This window comes from Bufo gargarizans, chromosome 4 (genome assembly GCF_014858855.1).
Source record: "Bufo gargarizans isolate SCDJY-AF-19 chromosome 4, ASM1485885v1, whole genome shotgun sequence".
In the NCBI taxonomy this organism is placed as follows: Eukaryota; Metazoa; Chordata; class Amphibia; order Anura; family Bufonidae; genus Bufo; species Bufo gargarizans.
The window spans coordinates 288,707,582-288,729,894 of record NC_058083.1 but is presented as its reverse complement, the minus strand read 5'-3'; the positions used below and the strand labels follow the sequence as shown (position 1 = coordinate 288,729,894).

Sequence of the window (22,313 nt, the reverse complement as noted above, 5' to 3'; positions counted from 1 at the left end):
CATTAGCTGAATTACCCCTGCTGCAATAAAAAGCAATCTTCATACAAAGTAACTAGAGGGAAAATAAATTCTCATGTTGCAACCTCTAAAGCCCATCAGCATTATAATAGTACAGAGCGGCATTTATGGTAGTTCACAGCTTGACTTTGGACTGCAGGCTTTAAAATAGACTATAGACAAATTTGACTATAGACAAGATCCTCTCAATTTCACTGCACTAACTGAAGACCACTTTTTGCTTGTAACAGTATGAAAAATAGCGTGGGACCACAGATCTTTGAGCCGACCAGAGGAAATCCTTCTGAAGGCCCAACCTATACCTATGCAAAACCTGTGCATGCCCTACTGAAAAGTGATTTGCTGTAAAGTCAGTTCCAAATAAAAAGGGGGCCATTATTGTTTCAGAGATTTGGCCTGTCAGAAGAACTTTGATACTATATCATACAATGTACTTATCCACTATTAGGTCCACCATAAAATGATGGAAAACATGACAGAGACCTGATGGACCCCATTGTGGTCAATGGTATCAACTGGGTACCGTTGGTCTCAGTTATGTGATCCAATAAGTTTTCAAAAATTTTTTTGCTGTTCCAGTAATGAAACAGGAGAGCAAAATTACTGATGGAAATATGAACTAAGCCTAACCTTTAAACTAAGAGGTTATATCCTAAAGTTGAAAATCTGTAGTTTTTTTTTATTTTTTATCTGTAATGTTTATTGTCATTTGAATGTTATATACACACAAAACACGCATAAACTGTAACATAAAATTGGTGTCATATCCAGAATAAAGTACATAAGTAGAAAAAGACAATTTCTATATAAAGGACAATAGGACATTCTCAAAGTGTAGGTTTCAAACCTGATAATCTAAAAACCAAAAGTTTCATATGAAGAAATAAAAGACAATACCACAGACGAAAGACTGAAACAATAGGGAAGGGGAAATGGTGGACAGAGAAAGTAAAAGTGAGTAAAATGCATGCATCATAGGGGATCCTATCAGATAGTTTGTAACAAAGTAATTGTCCCATGGGGCCCACACAATGTCAAAGAAGTCCACTCTGTTGGGGAGGAGAGCTGTAAGGTGTTCCACACTTTATCTGGAACTGCAGCTCAGCTCAAAGAGCCGATGGCAGTTTCGAACTGCTAGCTATAAGGCATCTATCTGCAGTAAGAATATGCCAGATTAAACTATTGTAGCATCTACCCAAACGAACAAGCAGGATGTTAAAGGGGTATATGCCACTTGGTTAAAAAGTTATCCCCTATCCACCGGATGGGGTAAAATGATCAGATCAGTGGGGGTCCTACCCCTGGGATCCCAAATGATCATGAGGATGGGACCCGCGTACCCCCTGCAGCTGCCCTGAAATGATAGGAGTGGCCGATCACACATGCATGTGGCCGCTCCATTCATTTCTATTGACGTTCAGGACATAGCTGTCACGGCCTATGGTGTATGCTGTAACACTGTTGCCACACTTGCGGTTGCCCATGGCAACGTGTTGCTGTGAGAGCATGCGGTGGCAGTGTCTCGGCCTTCTGGGCGATTGCCGTGACATGGTTGCCACCCATGCTGTTGCTGGTGGTTACTTGTTTGGTATGCTATTGTGTGCACTTCCCCTTTAAGTTGTAGCCTCCCTCTGTCTAGTGCTGTAAGGGTTAACTCCCTGAGTGGGTGTGGTCACTAGTGTTTTATTCCCTGTGGCTCCCTGGCTGGAGTCAGTTGTACTTCAGCTGTTATTGGTGCTGGACCTCTGCTCCAGTCCAGGGTGTTTCATCTGTCCAGTGAGGGCCCCCCTTGTGGTCATCAATGTCATCCCGGTGTCTCCTTCCCTTCCTGTCCCTATTTGTATGGAGTGGGTTAGGTTCAGGGTGTTTGTATGTCTAGTTTGGTGTTACATGTCTGGTGGTGTTTGGTGTCCAGCATGTTTGCTAGATATTCCCCTGTCTAATTTTTATTGCAGCTATGGTTATCCTGGGTTCCTGTGTGGTTTGTGCTGTGTCCTTTTAATGTTGGTGTGGACAGCAGCACTAGAGCACAGGTTCCAGTCAGTGTGTCTGTGGCAGGTAAGTGTGTTATTGGTTTTGCTTACCTGCCATCTCCATATGCTGTATGTGTTCCCCTCTACTTGCAGCCTGGCCTCAGATAGAGACTCCTGTTCCTCCATGACTGGGATGAACAGGTCATTTCTTCCCTGCTCCTTGGTAAGGGATTACTAGCATACACTATAGGCTGTTACAATAGCTGAGTACAGCACTAAACTATCTCCGGAACACCTATAGAACTATCTCCGGAATGCCTATAGAAATAAATGGAGCGGCCGCATACATGTGCGACTGGCCCCTCCAGTCATTTCAGGGTACCTGAAGGGGTACGGTCCTTGTTCTCATGATAGTTAGGAGGACCCCCACCAATCTGAGTTATTCCATATCCTGTGGATAAGGTATAACTTTAACCAACCGGAATACCCCTTTAAAGAGGTAGCTAAAGGGGTCAAGATGAATGTCTACCCTTAATGCTTGGCTTATAAGATGAAAATCTTTTTTTAAATATTCAAGATATATTTTTCACGATTAACAGAAATTCCCCAAACCATCTTCTATCTCTCTAGAAGATACAATGCTCTAATGAACGGTTTCACATTTAAAGGCACTTCAGGGATTTTACAAAGTACTTCGCAATCATAGTAATGACAAAATGCATTCAATATTTCTTTCATCAGCACCATTGTGTTTGTGGTTTAGCTACATTAAGCTGCATTTCATTTCAAATCATTAAATTTTCAATGTTTCTATATCCTTTTCAAAAAGTCTTAAAACTTGTCATTGTAAAACAACTTTCATTTATTTTTCTCTTAACCCACACAAATCCGACTCTTGCATCACTAATTCTTGCTCCAACAAACCCTAAAACGAATAAATAATCTTCTCTCCTCCCACAGTTCACAATACTCATAAAAGAACTCACCATTGTAACATAACTGTTTTACTCCCCGACACCTGCTATGTTGTCTCTTTGATTGCCTGTCTACCTGTAACTCACCTGTTATGGTCTTTTAAAAAGGGATGCAAATCAGACACACGGCTAAACAAAATGGTAGAAGCATCAACAAATGAGCGATTTTCTTTTCTTAAACTCTAACTTTCTTTGTGTATTTTTTCTGTTATTGTGCACTGAGACCTTGTCTATTGCCCATATCACCTTGCAATATATGTAACCTCATGGTCTAGCTATTTTCTTAGTAAATTAGATGACTTCTCTACGTGTCTTCACTAATCCCTTTCTGTTAATATCCTTACTTTTATTATGGGTGACTTCAAAATGCCATAGGCAACAACAACTCTTAATTCCACAAAATTCCTTTATCTTTACAAAGGAAAGTCCCCGATTTGCATAGAGTGGAAGTGCACATGTCGGTAGACCGTGTCGCCCACTTTGATGGGACTGACTAATGGAACGCTGTCTGTCTATCCTGGGAGTATGTGATAAATCCTGGTTGTGGAATACCCCTGCTAATGAGGACCCATGTTTTTTTTAAAGTCACATGACAATTACAGTATAGCATACGGAAAGTCGCTGTATAGACCTAATCTAGTTTTGTCGTTTGTTCCTGTGTGAGATCCTGAGTAGCAACGACTGCACTGAGAACACTTCAGTTTAGACATTTCTTAACATTCCTTCTGACAGTGGACAAAATCTTTTAAATGAAACACAAGACATAGAAAAAAAAAATCCTTGCAATTTGTCCTCTAATCTTTCAGTTGATCCTATTTTCATGCATACTGCAATATAATCTGAGAAATATCTATAGACATCTTCTATACAGTGACATGCAAAAGATTGGCACCGCTGGTCAAAATTACTGTGCACACTTAAGCAAGTTGAAGATGAAATGATCTCCAAAAGGCATAAAGTTAAAAATGAAACACACATTTCAACATTTAACAGAGTATTATTTTGGTTTTGTGCACTTTAGAGTTGAAAAAAGGAAAGGAGTACCTTGCAAAAATATGGGAAACCAAGGAGATTTGAGCACTCAGATAACTTTGATTGAGGTCTAAGAGCTTAAATAGCCTGTTAGAGTTATTGCTTGTTCACAGTCATTGTTAGGAAAGGCCCAATGATGCAAATTTCAAAGCTTTATAAATACACAGACTCCTCTAATCTTGTCCCAAAACAGCAGCCATGGGTTCTTCTAAGCAGCTGCATAAGACTCTGAAAATGAAACCAGTTGAAGCCCACAAAGCAAAAGGCTATAAGAAGATAGCAAAACATTTTCAGGTTACTATTTCCTCAGTTTGAAATGTGATTAGGAAGTGGAAGTGAACAGGAACAGTGGAGGTCAAGGGAAGGTTTCAAAAGACAAGAAACATTTGAGAGACTGCTGCTCATAGGATTGCAAGAAAGGCAAATCAGAACCCCTGCTTGATTGCAAAAGACTGTCAGGAAGATTTAGCAGGCTGTAGAGTTGTGATACATTGTTCTACTGTTCAGTGAAACATGCACAAATATGGCCTTCATGGAAGAATTCATCAAAAGCTCCTCTGTGTCCTCACCACAAATATCAGAGTCAGAAGCATTTTGGAAATAATTCCTGCAGACCAATTAGGTTAAAATAGAACTCTTTGGACAAAATGAGCAAGGGTATTTTTTGAGAAAAAAAGGGCAGAGAATTTCATGAAAATAACTTCTCTCCAAACATTAAGCATGGTGGTGAATCAGTCATGCTTTGCGGCTGTGTTGCAGACAATGGCCTGGGAAACATTTCATGGGTAGAGGGAAGGAATGGATTCAATGAAATTCCAGCAAATTCTGAAACAAACATACCATAACACCAACTGTAAAAAAGAGGATTGCTTTTACACAGGGATAATGATCCTAAAGACACCTCAAAATCCACAATAGACTACCTCAAAAGTCGCAAGCTGAAGGTTTTACCATGGCCCTTACAGTCCATTGATCTGAACATCATTGAGAATCTTTGGATAGACCTCAATTGAGCAGTGCATTCATGTTCAACAGGAAACTCACAGAACTGGAACACTTTTGCAAGGAAGTATGGATCAATATCCCTCAAATTAGAATTGTAAGACTCCTGGCTGGCTACAAAAAGCATTTAAAAGCTGTGGTACTTGCCAAAGGAGGTGCTACTAGGTACTAACCATGCATGGTGCCCAAAGTTTTGCTGTAGAAGATGAAAATAAAAATTGTTTTAGCTTAAAATACAAAGGGAATGTGTCATCTTTAACTTTAAGGCTTTTGGAGATCATTTCATCTTCAACTGTTCACCAAAGGCAGACTGGCCATAGATTCAAAAGGGAAAATTCCTAGTGGGCCCTCCTTATAGCCACCAGCCAAGTAAGTAATGATCTGATGCTCCTAGAGCTGGGAGCATCGAGTACCTGTGTACCTGGCTGGTGGCTACAGTTGCTCTCCTGACTTCTGAATTGAACTATAATGCCATCCTGAGGCAACTGGACTGGGTTGATAGAATGTGGTGCTGGACACCACAGTGGGGAATCTTCTGAGGAGGCATTTTTAAAAAAAAAAATACACTGTTTATTGAATTTTATGTAAGCAAGTACAATCATAAGACAATAGACAGTCATCAAATGATCACATAGATATAGTGTACAATAATCTGATTATACATTTCCAGATTTCGATCAAACATATATTCTAACTTGCCCTCCGCTAGAACACCCCCTAAATGCCCTCCCTCCCCAATATCCCTTCCCCCCTCCCCCCTCCTCAGGTACACTTCTTGCACACCCTTCCCCCAGTATATCCTCCATCTATCTGAAGCCTTCCTAGTCTCTTGGCTAGTTTTTCCTTAAGGTACCACTCTGACTGTGTAAAGGGACTCATTACACCTTTAATTTCTTCATCTGTGAAGACCGTACTGATAAATGTTTCCCATTTACGGAAGAACGTGTTCACTTGTTTTCCTTTTAGTTGCTCTGCCTGCAATTTTTCCATCTCAAAACACATTTTCGTATGTTTAAATATTTCAGCAGCAGAAGGCACTCTCGTGCTTAGCCATTCTCTGAGAAGACACCTTTTTGCCGCCAAATTCAAGGTGTGAATTAGTGGGGTTATCGCCGACCTATCAGGAGGCACATGAAACAAAAATAATTCAGGCGATAGTGGGAGTTGTATCTTAAGGTGTTGCTTAACCTGCAAACTGACCATTTTCCAGTACTTCTCTGACTCTGGACAGGACCATATACCATGGAATAGATCTGAATTTTTCAACTTGCATTTAGGGCAGCTATCTAACCTATCCTGAGTAGTGTTACATGAGGTACAGTGAAATTCATATATAGCTTTATGGATCATTCGGAAGTGTGTTTCTCTCCAGATCTCATTAGGTGTAATAGTTCTGATTGTGTTCCAACCTTTTACAACAATATCCCTATGATCCATTAGAGGGAATTCTTTACTCCAGTAGGAGAACATCCGTTCTGCCACTGATGATAACTTCTTGCCCCTAATATCTTGATATAATTCTGATAACGATTTTTTCCCTTTTCCCGTGCCTATGAGGGACTCAAAGTCGTTTCCAGACACTTCTTTGCCACCTGAATGGGACAACCGAGAGCCTGATCAGAATAACTCTGGGACTTATTTCCTAAAAATAAAATTTCAGATTTGCCCTCATTCACCTTGTACCCTGACACCAAGCCGAACTCTTTCAATACCTGGAACAGCCGTGGCACATCCCTTGAGGGGTTTTCAAGGAACACCAGCAAATCATCTGCGAATAGGGCATGTTTCACTCGTATATTACCTACTCTGATACCTTCTAATTTATTATCACGCTCTATCCTCCGGGAGAGTGGCTCTATTGCAAGGTTAAATAGAAGCGGACAAAGTGGGCAGCCCTGTCTGGTTCCCTTCTCCAAATGGATATTTCCTGATAAAAAAACCTGGTGTATGTATCCTTGCCAGGGGATTTGAATACAAAGCAGTGATGTATTGTCGTAAAGGACCAGTAAAACCCATCGCATCTAGTACTGTGCCCATCCATCCCCAGTCAATGTTATCAAACGCTTTTTCAGCATCTATCGTGAGGATGGCTGAGGATGGATGTGCAGTAGGTCTTAGCCTCACCTTGTCCAACACCGTCAGCACTTTGCGAATATTCGTGACTGCCGCCCTCCCCTGCACAAATCCCACTTGATTGGGAGTAATCAGTCGCGGTAAGATGCTCGCCAATCTGTCTGCAAGTATTTTAGACACTATTTTAAGATCTACATTAATCAATGAAATTGGTCGGTAAGAAGCCGCGTTAGTCAGGCCTCTGCCGGGTTTAGGTAGCACCTTAATGTATGCTGTATTGGTGAGGGAGGGTATCTGAGATCCCTGCAGATATCCTGAGTACAACTGGGACAGTAAAGGAGCTACTTCATCCACCAAGATATGGTAAAATTCCACACTAAACCCATCAGGCCCTGGGGCCTTATCCAGTGTCAGTGCTTTAATGGTATTCGTGATTTCTCCAGCTGTAATGGGAGCATTTAATATAGTTCTCTCCTCTTCGGTTAAGGTTGGAAGAGGCACCAGTTGCAGCCATTCCTATTTCTCCAAATTGGGCAAGGGAGTAGAGCTATATAATTCACTATAGTAGCTACTCAGTATGTTGTTTATTTCTCCTAGATAATTACGCGTTGAGGTATCAGGCTTATTTTTAAACGCCGTATAGGCTGCTCTCAAGCTGTTGCTTAGGGTCTCGATTTTCTGTCTAATGGATTTCTTCTTATTGAACATGTACGCCATTATTCTCCCTCTCAGTACTGTTTTACCCGCATCCCAGAAGATCTGGGGGTCAACCATTCCTTCGTTGTCTTGTCTATACTCTAACCACCATCCTCTTAGCATATCTCTAAACTACTCATCTCGGATGAGGGTGGAAGGGAACTTCCATATAAAGTCCTACCCTCTGGGAATATGATTTCTGAATAGTACTGAGATCGGTGCATGATCTGAAATGATCATATCCTTGATCCTAGGCTCCGCAAGCCTTCCCCCTCCTTCCTTATTGGAGAGACTGTAGTCTATACGGGACCAAGTTTGACGGGCGTGAGAAAAAAAAAAAAGTAAAATCCCTACCTTCCGGGTGAAAGGCTCGCCAGGCATCTATGAGGCCGGACTCACTCACAAACTGTCTGATGCGGGCATCCTGTGGTGTTATCTTAAATTGTTTCATCCCTCCCCTGCTTCTATCCTCCTCCTAATCCATCACTGCATTCATATCCCCCATAACTATTTTGATCCCTGCGTTGTCCCTAGAGATATTGTCATGTAATTTCTGAAAAAACTCCCCATTAGCTTCATTAGGTCCATACACGTTGTAGATGCTTACTTCCCCTCCCATTGAAGACAAATCGCACAAGAGATAATCTACCCTCGTCATCGTGAACGTGGTCAATTACCTCATAGGGCAACCCCCACTTAATCAGAGTTAATACACCTGCTTTCCTGCCAACTGCTTCCGAACCATAAATGTCCCCCACCTGCTGCTTCCGAACCATAAATGTCCCCCACCTGCTGTCCCCTCATAAACGCAGAATCAGTCTGCGTTTATGAGGGGACAGCAGGCCTTTCACATTCCAAGAGATGAATCTAATGGAACTACCCATATTGTAGGATTCTGATAGATTTACTAATATTCCCTGTTTTGCTTAAAGTGTACCTGACCCTTATCCAACCCCCAGAACCCCCCCTTCCCAACCCCAACTGACCACTTGGGCAAATCAGTGAGATGTTTGATGTATCCCCTGATTCTTAGCAGTGTCATAATTCTCCCCCCCCCCCCCCCCCCCCCAAACAAAAACTTTGAACTTCACTTTTTTCCAGCAGAGAGAAGCACATAAATTGCAAACCCCACTCCAACTCTAACCTCCATTTCCCCTAAGCACTTTTGTGAATTAATAATAAGCAAAACTTAGCTTATATTATAATAGTAGAAAGGCTCCCCCAAGAGATGTTGCCCCAAGACATTAACCCCAATCTCTCCTCGTCATTATAATTAGAAAGTGACCCATGTCCCCATAGCTCATATCTTACTCTTGTAATACATCAAGAACACAGTGGAACAAAATGTCTTCCCCCCCCCATCCTTTATTTTCTTTCTTTCTTTGGGTCTTTGCATTCCTTCACCCCCCCCCCCCCCCCCCCCACCCAGTCCTCAAATTAACGTCTCTTAGCTTATGTCCGTAAGAGAATAAAACGAGTGAACGCTTTCATAGCATAATAGGGTACTCAACTTCCTCTTGTCCGGAACTATATCTTCTTCATCCGGCATCTTGCGGAGTTGGCGATGACCGGTCCCGACCTCATGGAATGGGTTTCCCTCTGGTCTCGCCGTGATGTGCCCTGACTTTCAGAATAAGTGAGGGCGGGCAAATTCTTGGAACGATAAGATGGTTCAAGTAACATCCGTGCCGCTTCCTCTGGATCCACATAGGACGCTGAATTTCCATTAGGGTAGAAGACCCTTAAGACAGCCGGGTAAAGCAGCGCAAACCGGCGTTGTTGTTTGAAGAGTTGGGAACATATAGGCGCGAATGCTCTTCTGCGCGTTACCTCGGCCGAAAAATCTCCGAACAGTAGAATCGGATGCCCCCTCAATCTAAGCGCCGCTCCTCCTTTCTTGTACGCCCTCAGAATTGCCATTTTGTCGGGATAGTCTAGGTATTTCACTATAACGTGCCGCGGTCTATTGTTTCTGCGTGGCGATTCTGGGTTCAGTGCTCGCCTCGTGGCGTTAAACTGTCCTTGCGGGGGGCCGACTCTGTGCGCCCTTTCTGCCTTGCAGCGTGCATTTATCCCAAGAGCCCTTGGAATCTCTTGCTCGCAGATGTCTATCAGCTCACCAGGTAGGACACTTTTTGGCAGGCCTACTATCCGTAGATTACTGCGACGCGATCGTCGATTTTTTCCCACAGCCTGGTGTTCTCTTCCAGCGCTTCTTTAAGTCATAGATGCATGGATTCCTGGTCTGTTTCAACCACTGCCAACCTTTGTTCGAATTCATCCAATCGTGTCCCATGTTGCGCCATTTCAGCTTGCATAGTTGCGAATGACTGTGCGATCGTGGAAGACATAGCTTCCTGAAGGTCTGGGAGAATGCGGGTGGCTACCTCCAAGGCTAGGTGCTTATAATCGATTTCCACCCTCCCAGCAGCTGTAGCTTCGTTGCGGACTGCGATCTCTACCAGCGGCGCCGCTTGTGTCATTTCTTCCAGCTCTTGGCTGTCCGCCATGTCTCTCAGCGATGGCACCTTTCCCGCCTTCAGAGTTTCTTTTGTTTTTTTTCCCCATCTGTATAAGCTAACGGTCCATAGACCGCGCAGGTTACGAGTAGGTAACTAACTGTACCTAATCAATGAATTCTCGGTCTGGTATTCTGGGGTTTAGACTATTTTTGTGCTGTGGGGTACGGAGCCTCTAGCTCATGCTCCTCACCATGCTGGCACCGGAACCAGAAGTCCTGGGGAGGCATTTTGTGTTACTGGAGAATTATTTTGCGGTGCACTGTGATATTCGGTTCTGCTGGGGCAGTATATAGGACTGCATTGGGTATTTCATGCAAGTGTTCCGGAATTTTGGACGGAGAAAATAACGCAAGAGTGAATGAACTCAAGACATCCTGATGCATACTGAACAGATCTCTCTCCATTCAGAATGCATTAGGATAAATCTGATCAGTTTTTTTTCGGTATTGAGCCCCTAGGACGGAACTCAATACCAGAAAAGAATAACGCTAGTGTTAAAGTACCCTAAGCAACACAGTGAAGATTCTGTTCTGAATTATCAATAGCTCTCCTCACACAAAACATTTCACTGAAAAGGTTGCTTAATGGCAATATCTGCTCGTTATTTTTTTTTTTACTTTTCTAATTGCCTCCAAGCTCTCTTGTGTGCAGCAGTTCTCACGTGTCTCCTCTCTTCTCTGGAATTAGACTTCTCATGCTGCGTCTGCCACTCTCCCACATTACAATTGTTCAAGCCCATTGTAATAAAAGGCTGACAAGTTTATAATCTTACACTAGAATGTTTCTTTATTCCCTCGCCTATGTCTTTCTAACTCAATAAATCTAGTTTAACTGTATCTGCGCTTATTCTGGCTACAGTCCATATTGTATGCAGCATTTTTCTTTTGTGCCGGCTATACAGTATTTTAACACTTCCAAGAGTACAGATTATGACAGTGCTAAAAATAAACAGCTAACAATTTTAGTAAAAGTGCAAACTACAGATTCCCTTTCCAATGACTGTGTACAAAACTCACATGTAATTGGTGGCTTTGGCATCATTGTGGATATATCCTGGGACCAGTATAAAGGGACTGAACCACGGACTTGTACATATGAGGAGTAACTACCAGCACTAAAAGACATGACAGAAGCGTCATGCACTATTTGCTCTGTCTCCACTTCATTGGCCACATCCCCCTAAAAAGCAAAACAGAACTCCTGAAATCAAGCATTTGGTGAAGTGTGCTCTGATGATTTCTAAAGATCAATACACATTAATATAGAATAGGTGTTGTTTTCATATAGCAGTTTATGGATACATAAAAAAAAACAAAAACAAAAAAACACAACTATAAATGACAGTTACTGTATGAGAGACAATCTGCATAGACACCACTATAGGCAAACCTACTAAAGTATATTCCTACAGCCAGCTCTAGAGAGCATTTTATTTTCCTTGTGACTGTAAACCTTGAATCATATTTGGATAATATCTGCAGAGAAGGCAGGAATTAGCGGTAACCAAAATGTAACCATCAGACATGTGTTCACCGATATGCCCTTAATCACATTACTGAATAACAAATTCTAATAAGCTTCCTTTTAGAAACTCCTTACTTTGGCATTCTGTCTGAAATATCAAATAGGTATTCCTTCCCATCTGGACATTTTTGGCATATCCACAGCATATGCTATAAGTCTCAGACAGGTGTGGGTCCCAAAATTGGGTCTTGTCTCGCACCACCATGAATGGACATGTCGCCATGCATGTGTGGCTCTTTTATTCAGTTCTGAGACCTCCGAATAATAATAGCCCAGCAAGTACGCTTCACTGTTAGGGCTCTATTCTCAACACAGAAGTTGGTTCCAGAGGAACGCACACCTCTTGGGAATTTATGGCATATCTAGTAAACGTGCCCTAAACATCCAGGTGGGAATACCCCTTTAAGTTCCGATGAAAAACTATGGCCACTTTTGTGATGAATATTTTTTTATTGAATTGGCTGGTATTGCACCGCACTGGTATTATGGGGGGAAAAAAAGGAAAAAACTTTTTTTTTAATTAAAAATGTTTGCTTTGTTTGTATTCTGCCGCATACATGTATTCTCATACACCACAGGCAGCTCACTCTCCTTCATGGTAAGAGTCATTGAACAAGCTCGTCGATGGCTTGGTATATAGCCCCTAACGCTGATCTCTTGAATAATAGCACACAGCCATAGTTTCAATTCGCATCCAATATGCGTTTTTTGCCGATCGGATGCGGACCCATTCATCTCTATGGAGCCACAAAAGATGCAGACAGCATACAGTGTGCTGTCTGCATCTGCACGTCCGTTCCACTGCCCCGCAGAAAATAAAATAAATAAATAAATGTTACTATTTTTGTCCATTTTGCAGACAAGGAAAGGACATTTTTACAGCAGTTAAAAAAAATGGTTGCTTGCACTCAGCTGGGATTCGCGATTTGCAGACTGCAAAACGCTTACAGCCGTGTGTATGAGCCCTAATCATTTAGGCTGACATATTTTTTACAACAAAATAGAATACACAAATAAAAAATGATTTTAACTTTCTGATCATTCAGAATAGCAGAGAGCTTTGTTCCCAGCCTGCATCAGGGCTGCACCATTGTGTGGTGGCATCGATTACCAGCTCCAGCCACCCACCACACAATGGTGCAGCCCGATGCAGGCTTCTGGAGCTGGAGACATGCTGAAACAGCTGATCGATGGGGGTGAGGGGGGGTTAGGACATCAATATTAAAATCCTTGAATACAGCTTTACACGGTAAAATGCCTAAGTGTGCTACTGTATTAACACATTTTCACTAGCAATTTCATGCAGCATTGGAAAATGCATCATGTTTTAGTTTGCTTGGTTGACAGCAAAGATATCTAACCATGCAAGCTAAAGACTTGCTGGCCCTAGCAACCAACCTTCATTTATAGTCATAAGTAGGAAATCAAGCATTTCTCTTTGTGAGGATAACAGCACAGCCTAACTACATGGGATCCAAGGTAAAGCAATTCCTGATTCCCAGGTATGTAACGTTAATAGGTAATGAGCAAAACAAGTTACCATACAAATTATTATATAAAAATAACATTTAATAATATTATAAAGAGTGATTATGTGCAACAAAATTGTTCAAAATATACAGGTATGCTAGCTAGCTGAACATTATTCCAATGAACTAAATGCAGCATCTTAAATGGCATTTACTTGAAAAAGGTTTCTTCTTGTTTCCTCAGGATTAAAAGGAGTTGGTCAGCAGTTTTGGAGAGCTTGGTAAATGTACTTTTACCTGTGCTTTCACTAACAGCAACAAGGTAAAAAGGATTTTTTTTGTGACATCTCTCCATCTGGAGCTGCTCAGCACCACCTCCTTTCTGCGTCTAACCAGCGGACCATTACAGCCATCATTCAGAGGGGATCGGTAATAAAAATGCTACTAAAGATACGTTTACCCAAGTTTCTATGGCTTGTTCCGAGTGCAAAAGGCAGCTTTGCAGTATTTCCTGCATGCTAATGAATGATAAAGAAATATGTCTTACCTTTACTTGGTGCATAACCAACAAACATTTTAAAAACAGCAGGAAAATACAGCATGTCATGGAATTATTTTTATGTGTATTTTATGTTTTATCTTCATATTAAAATAATCAGTAATTCAACCCTTGTCTATTACCTCACAATTTGCTCCTCTTTTTAGGAAACGAGTCCCAGCAAATTTGCTTGATCTTCTGGCCATAAGAGTTATGTAGATTGGTCGACCATAAATTAATAGTTCTTAGATAATTAAGGCAAACATAAAAGGGAAGAACAACAAACCAACACAATACGACCTAATTCACACTGTATTTTATGCCTGCGTCCGATCTGCATTTTTTGTTGATCACTTGTGGAACCATTAAATTTCTATGGATCACTTGTGGTAGCCCTTCTCCCTGGGGTTCAAAGCAAGCAGGTGTTATGTAGTGACATCCTGGTGCCTGCTGCATTCAGCCACAAACAGCAGAACACAGAACAGAGCAGATGTGCTCTGCTCTCGTCATCAAACTGGAGGCATACAGTGCTGCCCATAATTATTCATACCCCTGGCAAATTGTGACTTATAGTTACTTTTATTCAACCAGCAAGTAATTTTTTTATGGGAAATGACATGGGTGTCTCCCAAAAAATAATAAGACGATGTACAAGAGGCATTATTGTGGAAAAAAAAAAAAAAAAAACATTTATCAGCTTTTATTTACATTTTAGCAAAAAGTGTCCAGTCCAAAATTATTCATACCCTTCTCAATAATCAATAGAAAAGCCTTTATTGGCTATTCCAGCAATCAAACGCTTCCTATAATTGCAGACCAGCTTTTTGCATGTCTTCACAGGTATTTTTGCCCATTCATCTTTAGCAATGAGCTCCAAATCTTTCAGGTTGGAGGGTCTTCTTGCCATCACCCTGATCTTTAGCTTCCTCCACAGATTCTCAATTGGATTCAATTATCTGGCTAGGCCACTCCAAAACGTTAATGTTGTTGTCTGCTAACCATTTCTTCACCACTTTTGCTATGCGTTTTGGGTGATTGTCATGCGGAAATGTCCACTGGTGCCCAAGGCCAAGTTTCTCTGCAGACTGCCTGATGTTGTCGTTGTGAATCCTCATGTATTGCTCTTTTTTCATGGTGCTGTTTACTGTTATTAGGTTCCCTGGTCCATTGGCTGAAAAACACCCCCAAAGCATTAGGTTCCCACCACCATGTTTGACAGTGGGGACGGTGTTCTTTGGGTTGAAGGCTTCTCCTTTTTTACGCCAAATGAAGGAAACATCATTGTGACCAAACAATTAAATTTTTGTTTCATCTGAAAATAACAAAGACGACCAGAAGTCGTTTTCTTTGTCCAGATGAACTTTTGCAAAGGCCAAGTGAGCTTTTGTGTGCCTTATCTGGAGAGAAGTAGAACCCAGCAGTGTGCAGTGTCCGTTGGTTTGTCTGCCTTGAGACACTGCCACCAGCAGATTCACCAGGATGGCCTTGGTGGTGATCCTTGGATTCTTTTTCCTCTCTCTAACTATCCTCCTGGCCAGCACAGGTGTTACTTTTGGCTTCCGACCACGTCCTCTGAGATTTTCCACAGTGCGGAACATCTTGTATTTTTTGCTCAAATGTAAATAAAAGCTGAGAAATGTTTTTTTTTTTTTTCCCCCCCACAATAATGCCTCTTGTACATCGTCTTATCTTTTGGGAGACACCTATGTCATTTCCTATCCAAAAATTACTTGCTGGTTGAAAAAAAGTAACTAAGTCAAAATTTGCAAGGGGTATGAATAATTATGGGCAGCACTGGAACTCTCAGGGAGGCCATCTAAGGAGCATAATTGAAGCAAGCCACCTAAGGGGCATAACTGTGAGGGGGCAATCTGGGGGGGGGGGGCAAAACTCTGAGGGAAGCCACTAAAGGGGGCATAACAAAAGGGTCATTACTGTGTGGGGGGACATCTAGGTGTGCATAATCTAGGAGGGTGGCCTCAGAGGGAATCACTCTGTTTGGAGAGCATCATAATGGGTTAAAGCCACCTCAGGGGGCATCACTCTGCAAGAGAAGCATTTAAGCGGACATCAAACTGTGTGAGGGGGTGGGGGGGGGGCATTTAGAGGGCATTCACTTTGTTCAAGGGGCAATTTAGGTCATTCTGTGTGGGGGCGTCTTATGTCAGCAAATGTTTTTTATCATGTAGATAAAAGTTAAAACAAGGTACTTAATAATGAACTGTGATTGTCCATATTGCCCCCTTTGCTGGCTTTTTCTATTGCATTGTATGCTGCTTGTTTTCAGTGGTTACGGCCACCACTGCAGAACAGATATGAGATGGCTGGGATGGGTGCTGCTGTGCATACGTGCCAATGTGTCCTTCCAAGGTCATGGCCAACAGAGAGGCTGGGGCTTTGTCCAATAGTGTGCAAAAACGGCAACCAATGCTGGATTGCAGGGTGGTCATGACCATGGAAACAAGCAGGGTATATTGTGAAGGAAAAATAAATCAAATAAGCAAAGAAGGCAATATGGACAATCACAATGCATTAGTAAGTGCCTTGTATTAACTTTGTCTACATGATAAATGCCATTTTCTGAAAAGGGGTCACCCTACTATGGGGGGGGGCACTTATGGGCATCAGAATGTGAGGAGGCACTAAGCAGGCAACACACTGTCAGGGGCACTACGGAGCATCATATTGTGTTGGGGCATAAGGGATTACCCTGCTGTGAGGGGGCATCATATTCTGTGGGGGTTTAGAGATGTCACCTAAATTTGATGCAGCACTACACAGAACTGGTGTTGTCCCGCATAACATTGTTTTGCGGCTTGGTTCTTAACCCAACGGCAGACCCAGATATTTGGTCCTCTATAAAAAGCACTTAAGAACCCCTGATATAAACTGTGTGAGTCTTAGTTCTTCAGTTGTGGAAAGGATACTGGATTGTCCACAAAATCCATGAATGATATAAAGTACCCAATCACGATGAACTATGTTTTTGATGCATTTCAGGAGCTCCCCATTCCATACATACTTCGTGTAGGGCTCACTACGTATCCCAAATGAACCTGAAAGGTTTTAGAAAAAGTCATTTCTATTTAGAATACAAAATAATTTGTAGTAAGGGAACATTAAACTTTGTGTTACTATGTTAAGAAATCAGATCTTTGTTTTTAATGTTTAATTTTATTACAAAAACGAACAGAACATTGGTCAGTTTGTTGTGTCTGCAGCATGTGCTACCAGCTCTTCTGCAAAAGGATACCATGCTACTGATGCTAATTTCCCCTACACTTTTATAATGTTAATCTAAATTGTCCACAGATTCAAAATTTAAGTGTCTAGAACAGGGATGCTCAACCTGTGGCCCTCCAGCTGTTGCAAAACTACAACTCCCAGCATGCCTGGACAGTCTACAGCTATTAGAGCTTGCTGGGAGTTGTAGTTTTGCAACAGCTGGAGGGACACAGGTTGAGCAGAGCATCCCTGGTCTAGAATAACAATTTAATACTTCCTAATAAGGTTCCGCTAATATTATTAGAAATCCCAATGTACAGTCAGGTCCATAAATATTGGGACATCAACACAATTCTAACATTTTTGGCTCTATACACCACCACAATGGATTTGAAATGAAACAAACAAGATGTGGTTTAACTTCAGACTGTCAGCTTTAATTTGAGGGTATTTACATTCAATTCAGGTGAACGGTGCAGGAATTACAACAGTTTGCATATGTGACTCCCACTTGTTAAGGGACCAAAAGTAATGGGACATAATATTAATCATTAAATACTTGGTTGCAAATCCTTTGCAGTCAATTACAGCCTTAAAGGGGTTGTCCGGGATTAGGGACCATTGTTTAATAGCATTGCACATACACACACTTTACATACACCCATGTCCTACCTTTTCAGCATGTTTCTAAGTACCCTTTTTACCAAAAACCTTTATGGCAGGAAGTAACTGATTTCTTTCAGTCAGTGACCTACTGGGTCCCTTGCAGAGGAGGAAAGCTTCCTCTTCCGCTGCTCAGGGAGCCCGGTGACGTCACTGACAGCCTAATTAATTATTCAAAAGTCTAGGAGGGGCAGTAACTCTCCTGGCCAAGATTGCGCTAAGCTCCGCCCCTCCAGTCCGGTGACGTCAAAGTGAAATAAAGTGCCTCCCCTAAAATGCTCCACTCCTTTCTGCCCCCATTGTCCCATATATAACAAATGCCCGCCACCCCCCCATGCGTCCGCTCCTTGTGGTGCAGATATTGATGGCAGCGGCTCAGGAACGGAGCCGCTGCCATCAGCAGAGAGCGTTAGCTGTAACTGTAACAGCTAACACTCTAACAGGTGCGCGGCATCCAGATCCATGTGGTTGAGAAGGAGGGAGCTCCCTCTCTCTACCATCGCAGCTCCCTGTCACAAAGGTCGGTGTCGGCTATTTGATTCCGGCACCCGCCTCCTGTATTTGTATAAGAAACGTTGGTGGCACAGTGCGCCCCCCCCCCCCTCCCCCAGTATAATAAACATTGGTGGCTCAGTGGGAAGTGCCAATGAGGGTTAAAAATAATAAAAAATAATTAACTCACCTCCTCCAGTTGATCGCGTTGCTGCCGGTCTCCTGTTAATTCTTCAGGACCTGTGGTGACGTCACTGAGCTCATCACATGGTCCATTACCATGGTGATGGATCATGTGATGTATCATGTGATGAGCACAGTGATGTCACCACAGGTCCTTTGCTAGGTCCCGAAGAAAGTACAGGAGACGATCAATTGGAGGAGGTGAGTTAATTATTTTTTTTATTTTTTAACCCTCATTGGCACTGCTCACTGTGCCACCAATGTTTATTATATTGAGGGGGAACGCACTGCGCCATCAATGCTTATTATATTGAGGGGGGCTTACTGCGCCACCAATGTTTATTATATTGAGGGGGGGCGCACTGCGCCACCAATGCTTATTATATTGAGGGGGGGCGCACTGCGCCACCAATGTCTATTATATTGAGGGGGGCGCACTGCTCCACCAATGCTTATTATATTGAGGGGGGCGCACTGCGCCACCAATGCTTATTATATTGAGGGGGGCGCACTGCGCCACCAATGCTTATTATATTGAGGGAGGGCGCACCCCTTTACAAAATTTGAATTAGAAATAAAATTGTCTTTTATCCGTTCATTTATTACATAAAAATTTAATGAATAAAATAACCTACACATTTTTGGTATTGCCTTGTCCGTAACAACCGGCTCCATAAATATATCACATTACACACCATGTCCGAAAAGCACCTTAAAAAAATATCATAAAAACTGTTTAAAAAAAAAGCCTTTATTTTTTTACCTAACATCACATAAAGTGCAACAACAAGCGTTTAAAAAGGCGCATGTCCCCCAAAATAGTACTAATCAAACCGTCACCTCAACCCGCAAAAAATGAATCCCTAAGGCTACTTTCACACTAGCGTTCGGAGCGGGTCCGTCTGATGTTTCATCAGACGGATCCGCTCCTATAATGCAGACGTTTGCATCCGTTCAGAACAGATCTGTCTGCATTATAACTTAGAAAAATTTCTAAGTGTGAAAGTAGCCTGAGCGGATCCGTTCAGACTTTACATTGAAAGTCAATTGGGGACGGATCCGCTTGAAGATTGAGCCATATGGTGTCATCTTCAAGCGGATCCGTCCCCATTGACTTCTATTATAAGTCTGGACGGATCCGCTCGCCTCCGCACGGCCAGGCGGACACCCGAACGCTGCTTGCAGCGTTCAGGTGTCCGCTCACTGAGCGGAGCGGAGGCTGAGCGCTGGCAGGCGGATGCATTCTCAGTGGATCCGCCTCCACTGAGAATGCATCAGGGCTGGACGGCTGCGTTCAGGGCCGCTTGTGAGCCCCTTCAAACGGAGCTTACGAGCGGACACCTGAACGCAGGTGTGAAAGGAGCCTAACTAAGACAATCGGTCAAAAAATAAAAAAAACGGTGGCTCTCAGACTATGGACACACTAAAACAATATTTTTTTGTTTCAAAGCTGCTATAATTGTGTAAAGCTCTCAGTCATGTTTAGGGATCTATATGTGAGCGTGGCCCTTATAGTGTGACGCTGTCAGCGATGTTTATGGATAGATGTGGGAGCGTGGCCCTTATAGTGTGACGCTGTCAGCGATGTTTATGGATAGATGTGAGAGCGTGGCCCTTATAGTTTGTTGCAGTCTGCTATCCCTAAGGTTGTATACCATGAGTAACTAGCACAAGCATAAAAATGATCTACCATTGTGGAAAGATGGAGCTGCTCCCTGTGTGTTAGTTCACTGTCTGCAAACACTGAGCACATGACGTGCAAGAGACAGAGCAAGGAGGAGTTTATGGGAGAGGAATATGTAAGAGGGGGGTGGATCTATGGAGGAGGCTGAATATGTATGAGGGGGGCAGATCTATGGGGGAGGCTGAATATGTATGAGGGGGGCGGATGCAGGGAGGTGATCTTACACTGTAGAAACCAGGAGCTGCTGATCTGCACTGAGAGCCACAATGCACTGCAGCAGGAAGTGATAGCATACATAAACAGATATGTACACAGTCTGCTGGGGACTGTAGGAGCCATGCAGCAGTGCAAAAGCTACCTAAAAACATCTTAGGAAGATAGATTTGGCTACTAACAGTGAGTAAGCAGTTTAAAAAAAAAAAATATTTGATCCCGGACAACCCCTTTAAGTCTGGAACGCATAGACATCACCAGATGCTGGGTTTCATCCCTGGTGATGCTCTGCCAGGCCTCTACCGCAACTGTCTTCAGTTCCTGTTTGTTCTTGGGGCATTTTCCCTTCAGTTTTGTCTTTAGCAAGTGAAATGAATGCTCAATTGGATTCAGATCAGGTAACTGACTTGGCCATTGCATAAAATTCCACTTCTCTCCCTTAAAAAAAAACTGACTGCTTTTGCAGTATGCTTTGGGTCATTTTCCATTTGCACTGTGAAGCGCCGCCCAATGAGTTCTAAAGCATTTGGCTGAATATGAGCAGATAATATTGCCCTAAACACTTCAGAATTCATCCTGCTGCTTTTGTCAGCAGTCACATCATCAATAAAAACAAGAGAACCAGTTCCATTGGCAGCCATACATGCCCACACCATGACACTACCACCACCATGCTTCACTGATGAGGTGGTATGCTTAGGATCATGAGCAGTTACTTATCTTCTCCATACTCTTCTCTTCCCATCACTCTGGTACAAGTTGATCTTGGTCTCATCTGTCCATAGGATGTTGTTCCAGAACTGTGAAGGTTTTTTAGATGTCGTTTGGTAAACCCTAATCTGGCCTTCCTATTTTTGAGGCTCACCAATGGTTTACATCTTGTGGTGAACCCTCTGTATTCACTCTGGCGAAGTCTTCTCTTGATTGTTGACTGTGACACACATACACTACCTCCTGGAGAGTGTTCTTGATCTGGCCAACTGTTGTGAAGGGTGTTTTCTTCACGAGGGAAAAATTTCTTCGGTCACCCACCACAGTTGTTTTCCATGGTCTTCCGGGTCTTTTGGTGTTGCTGAGCTCACCGGTGCGTTCCTTCTTTTTAAGAATGTTCCAAACAGTTGTTTTGGCCACACCTAATGTTTTAGCTCTCTTTCTGATGGGTTTGTTTTGTTTTTTCAGTCTAATGATGACTTGCTTCACTGATAGTGACAGCTCTTTGGATCTCATCTTGAGAGTTGACAGCAACAGATTCCAAATGCAAATAGCACACTTGAAATTAACTCTGGACCTTTTATCGGATCATTGTAATTGGGATAATGAGGGAATAACACACACCTGGCCATGGAACAGCTGAGAAGCCAATTGTCCCAATACTTTTGGTTCCTTAACAAGTGTGAGGCACATATGCAAACCGTTGTAATTCCTACACTGTTCACCTGCTTTGGATGTAAATGCCCTCAAATTAAAGCTGATAGTCTGCAGTTAAAGCACATCTAGTTTGTTTAATTTCAAATCAATTGTGGTGGTGTATAGAGCCAAAAATGTTAGAATTGTGTTGATGTCCCAATATTTATGGACCTGACTGTATATCTTCAATACAGAAAATCAAATTTTTCACTGGCACAACATTTTGTATATGTTATGGGGATATTTGCTGGATACAACCTTTAGACATTATTCTAAGTCCACAATTACCAGTAATTAAGTCTGCAACTCAAAGGCATTGAGTCCCAACTCCATTAAAGTGAATTGTGGTACTACCTGTAGTGTTGAGTCCAGGGTCTCAGCCATCAGACCTGAACCAATCTCATATTGATGGCTTATTTACTGTAGCTACACGCTATAAATCACTATTAAGCCTGGATAAAACACACAAAGTACATCTCCCTGCCTAGGATACTTCAAGAAATCACACCTCTTGCCATTTCATGTGATGTGAGGTTGCTGGGGGTAATCAGCTATTAAAAAATTTCAGCATTCCTCATTATATCCTTTCCCATTTTCAGCACTGCTTAATCATCTTCAAAAGATG

At 42.4% G+C, this 22,313-nt stretch overlaps 1 protein-coding gene across 3 annotated transcripts in view; it reads right to left on the bottom strand.

Annotated features, from left to right (window-relative positions):
* FIG4 (FIG4 phosphoinositide 5-phosphatase) overlaps positions 1-22,313 on the bottom strand; it is a 450,714-nt gene that overhangs the window by 272,012 nt on the left and 156,389 nt on the right. For all 3 annotated transcript variants that reach the window (XM_044289561.1, XM_044289559.1, XM_044289560.1), the window contains exons 8-10: positions 16,749-16,877; positions 13,965-14,065; positions 11,307-11,469 (exon numbers count right to left, since the gene is read on the bottom strand). In XM_044289561.1, coding sequence (XP_044145496.1) covers positions 11,307-11,469; positions 13,965-14,065; positions 16,749-16,877 — 393 coding nt within the window. The remainder of the gene's footprint in view (positions 1-11,306; positions 11,470-13,964; positions 14,066-16,748; positions 16,878-22,313) is intronic.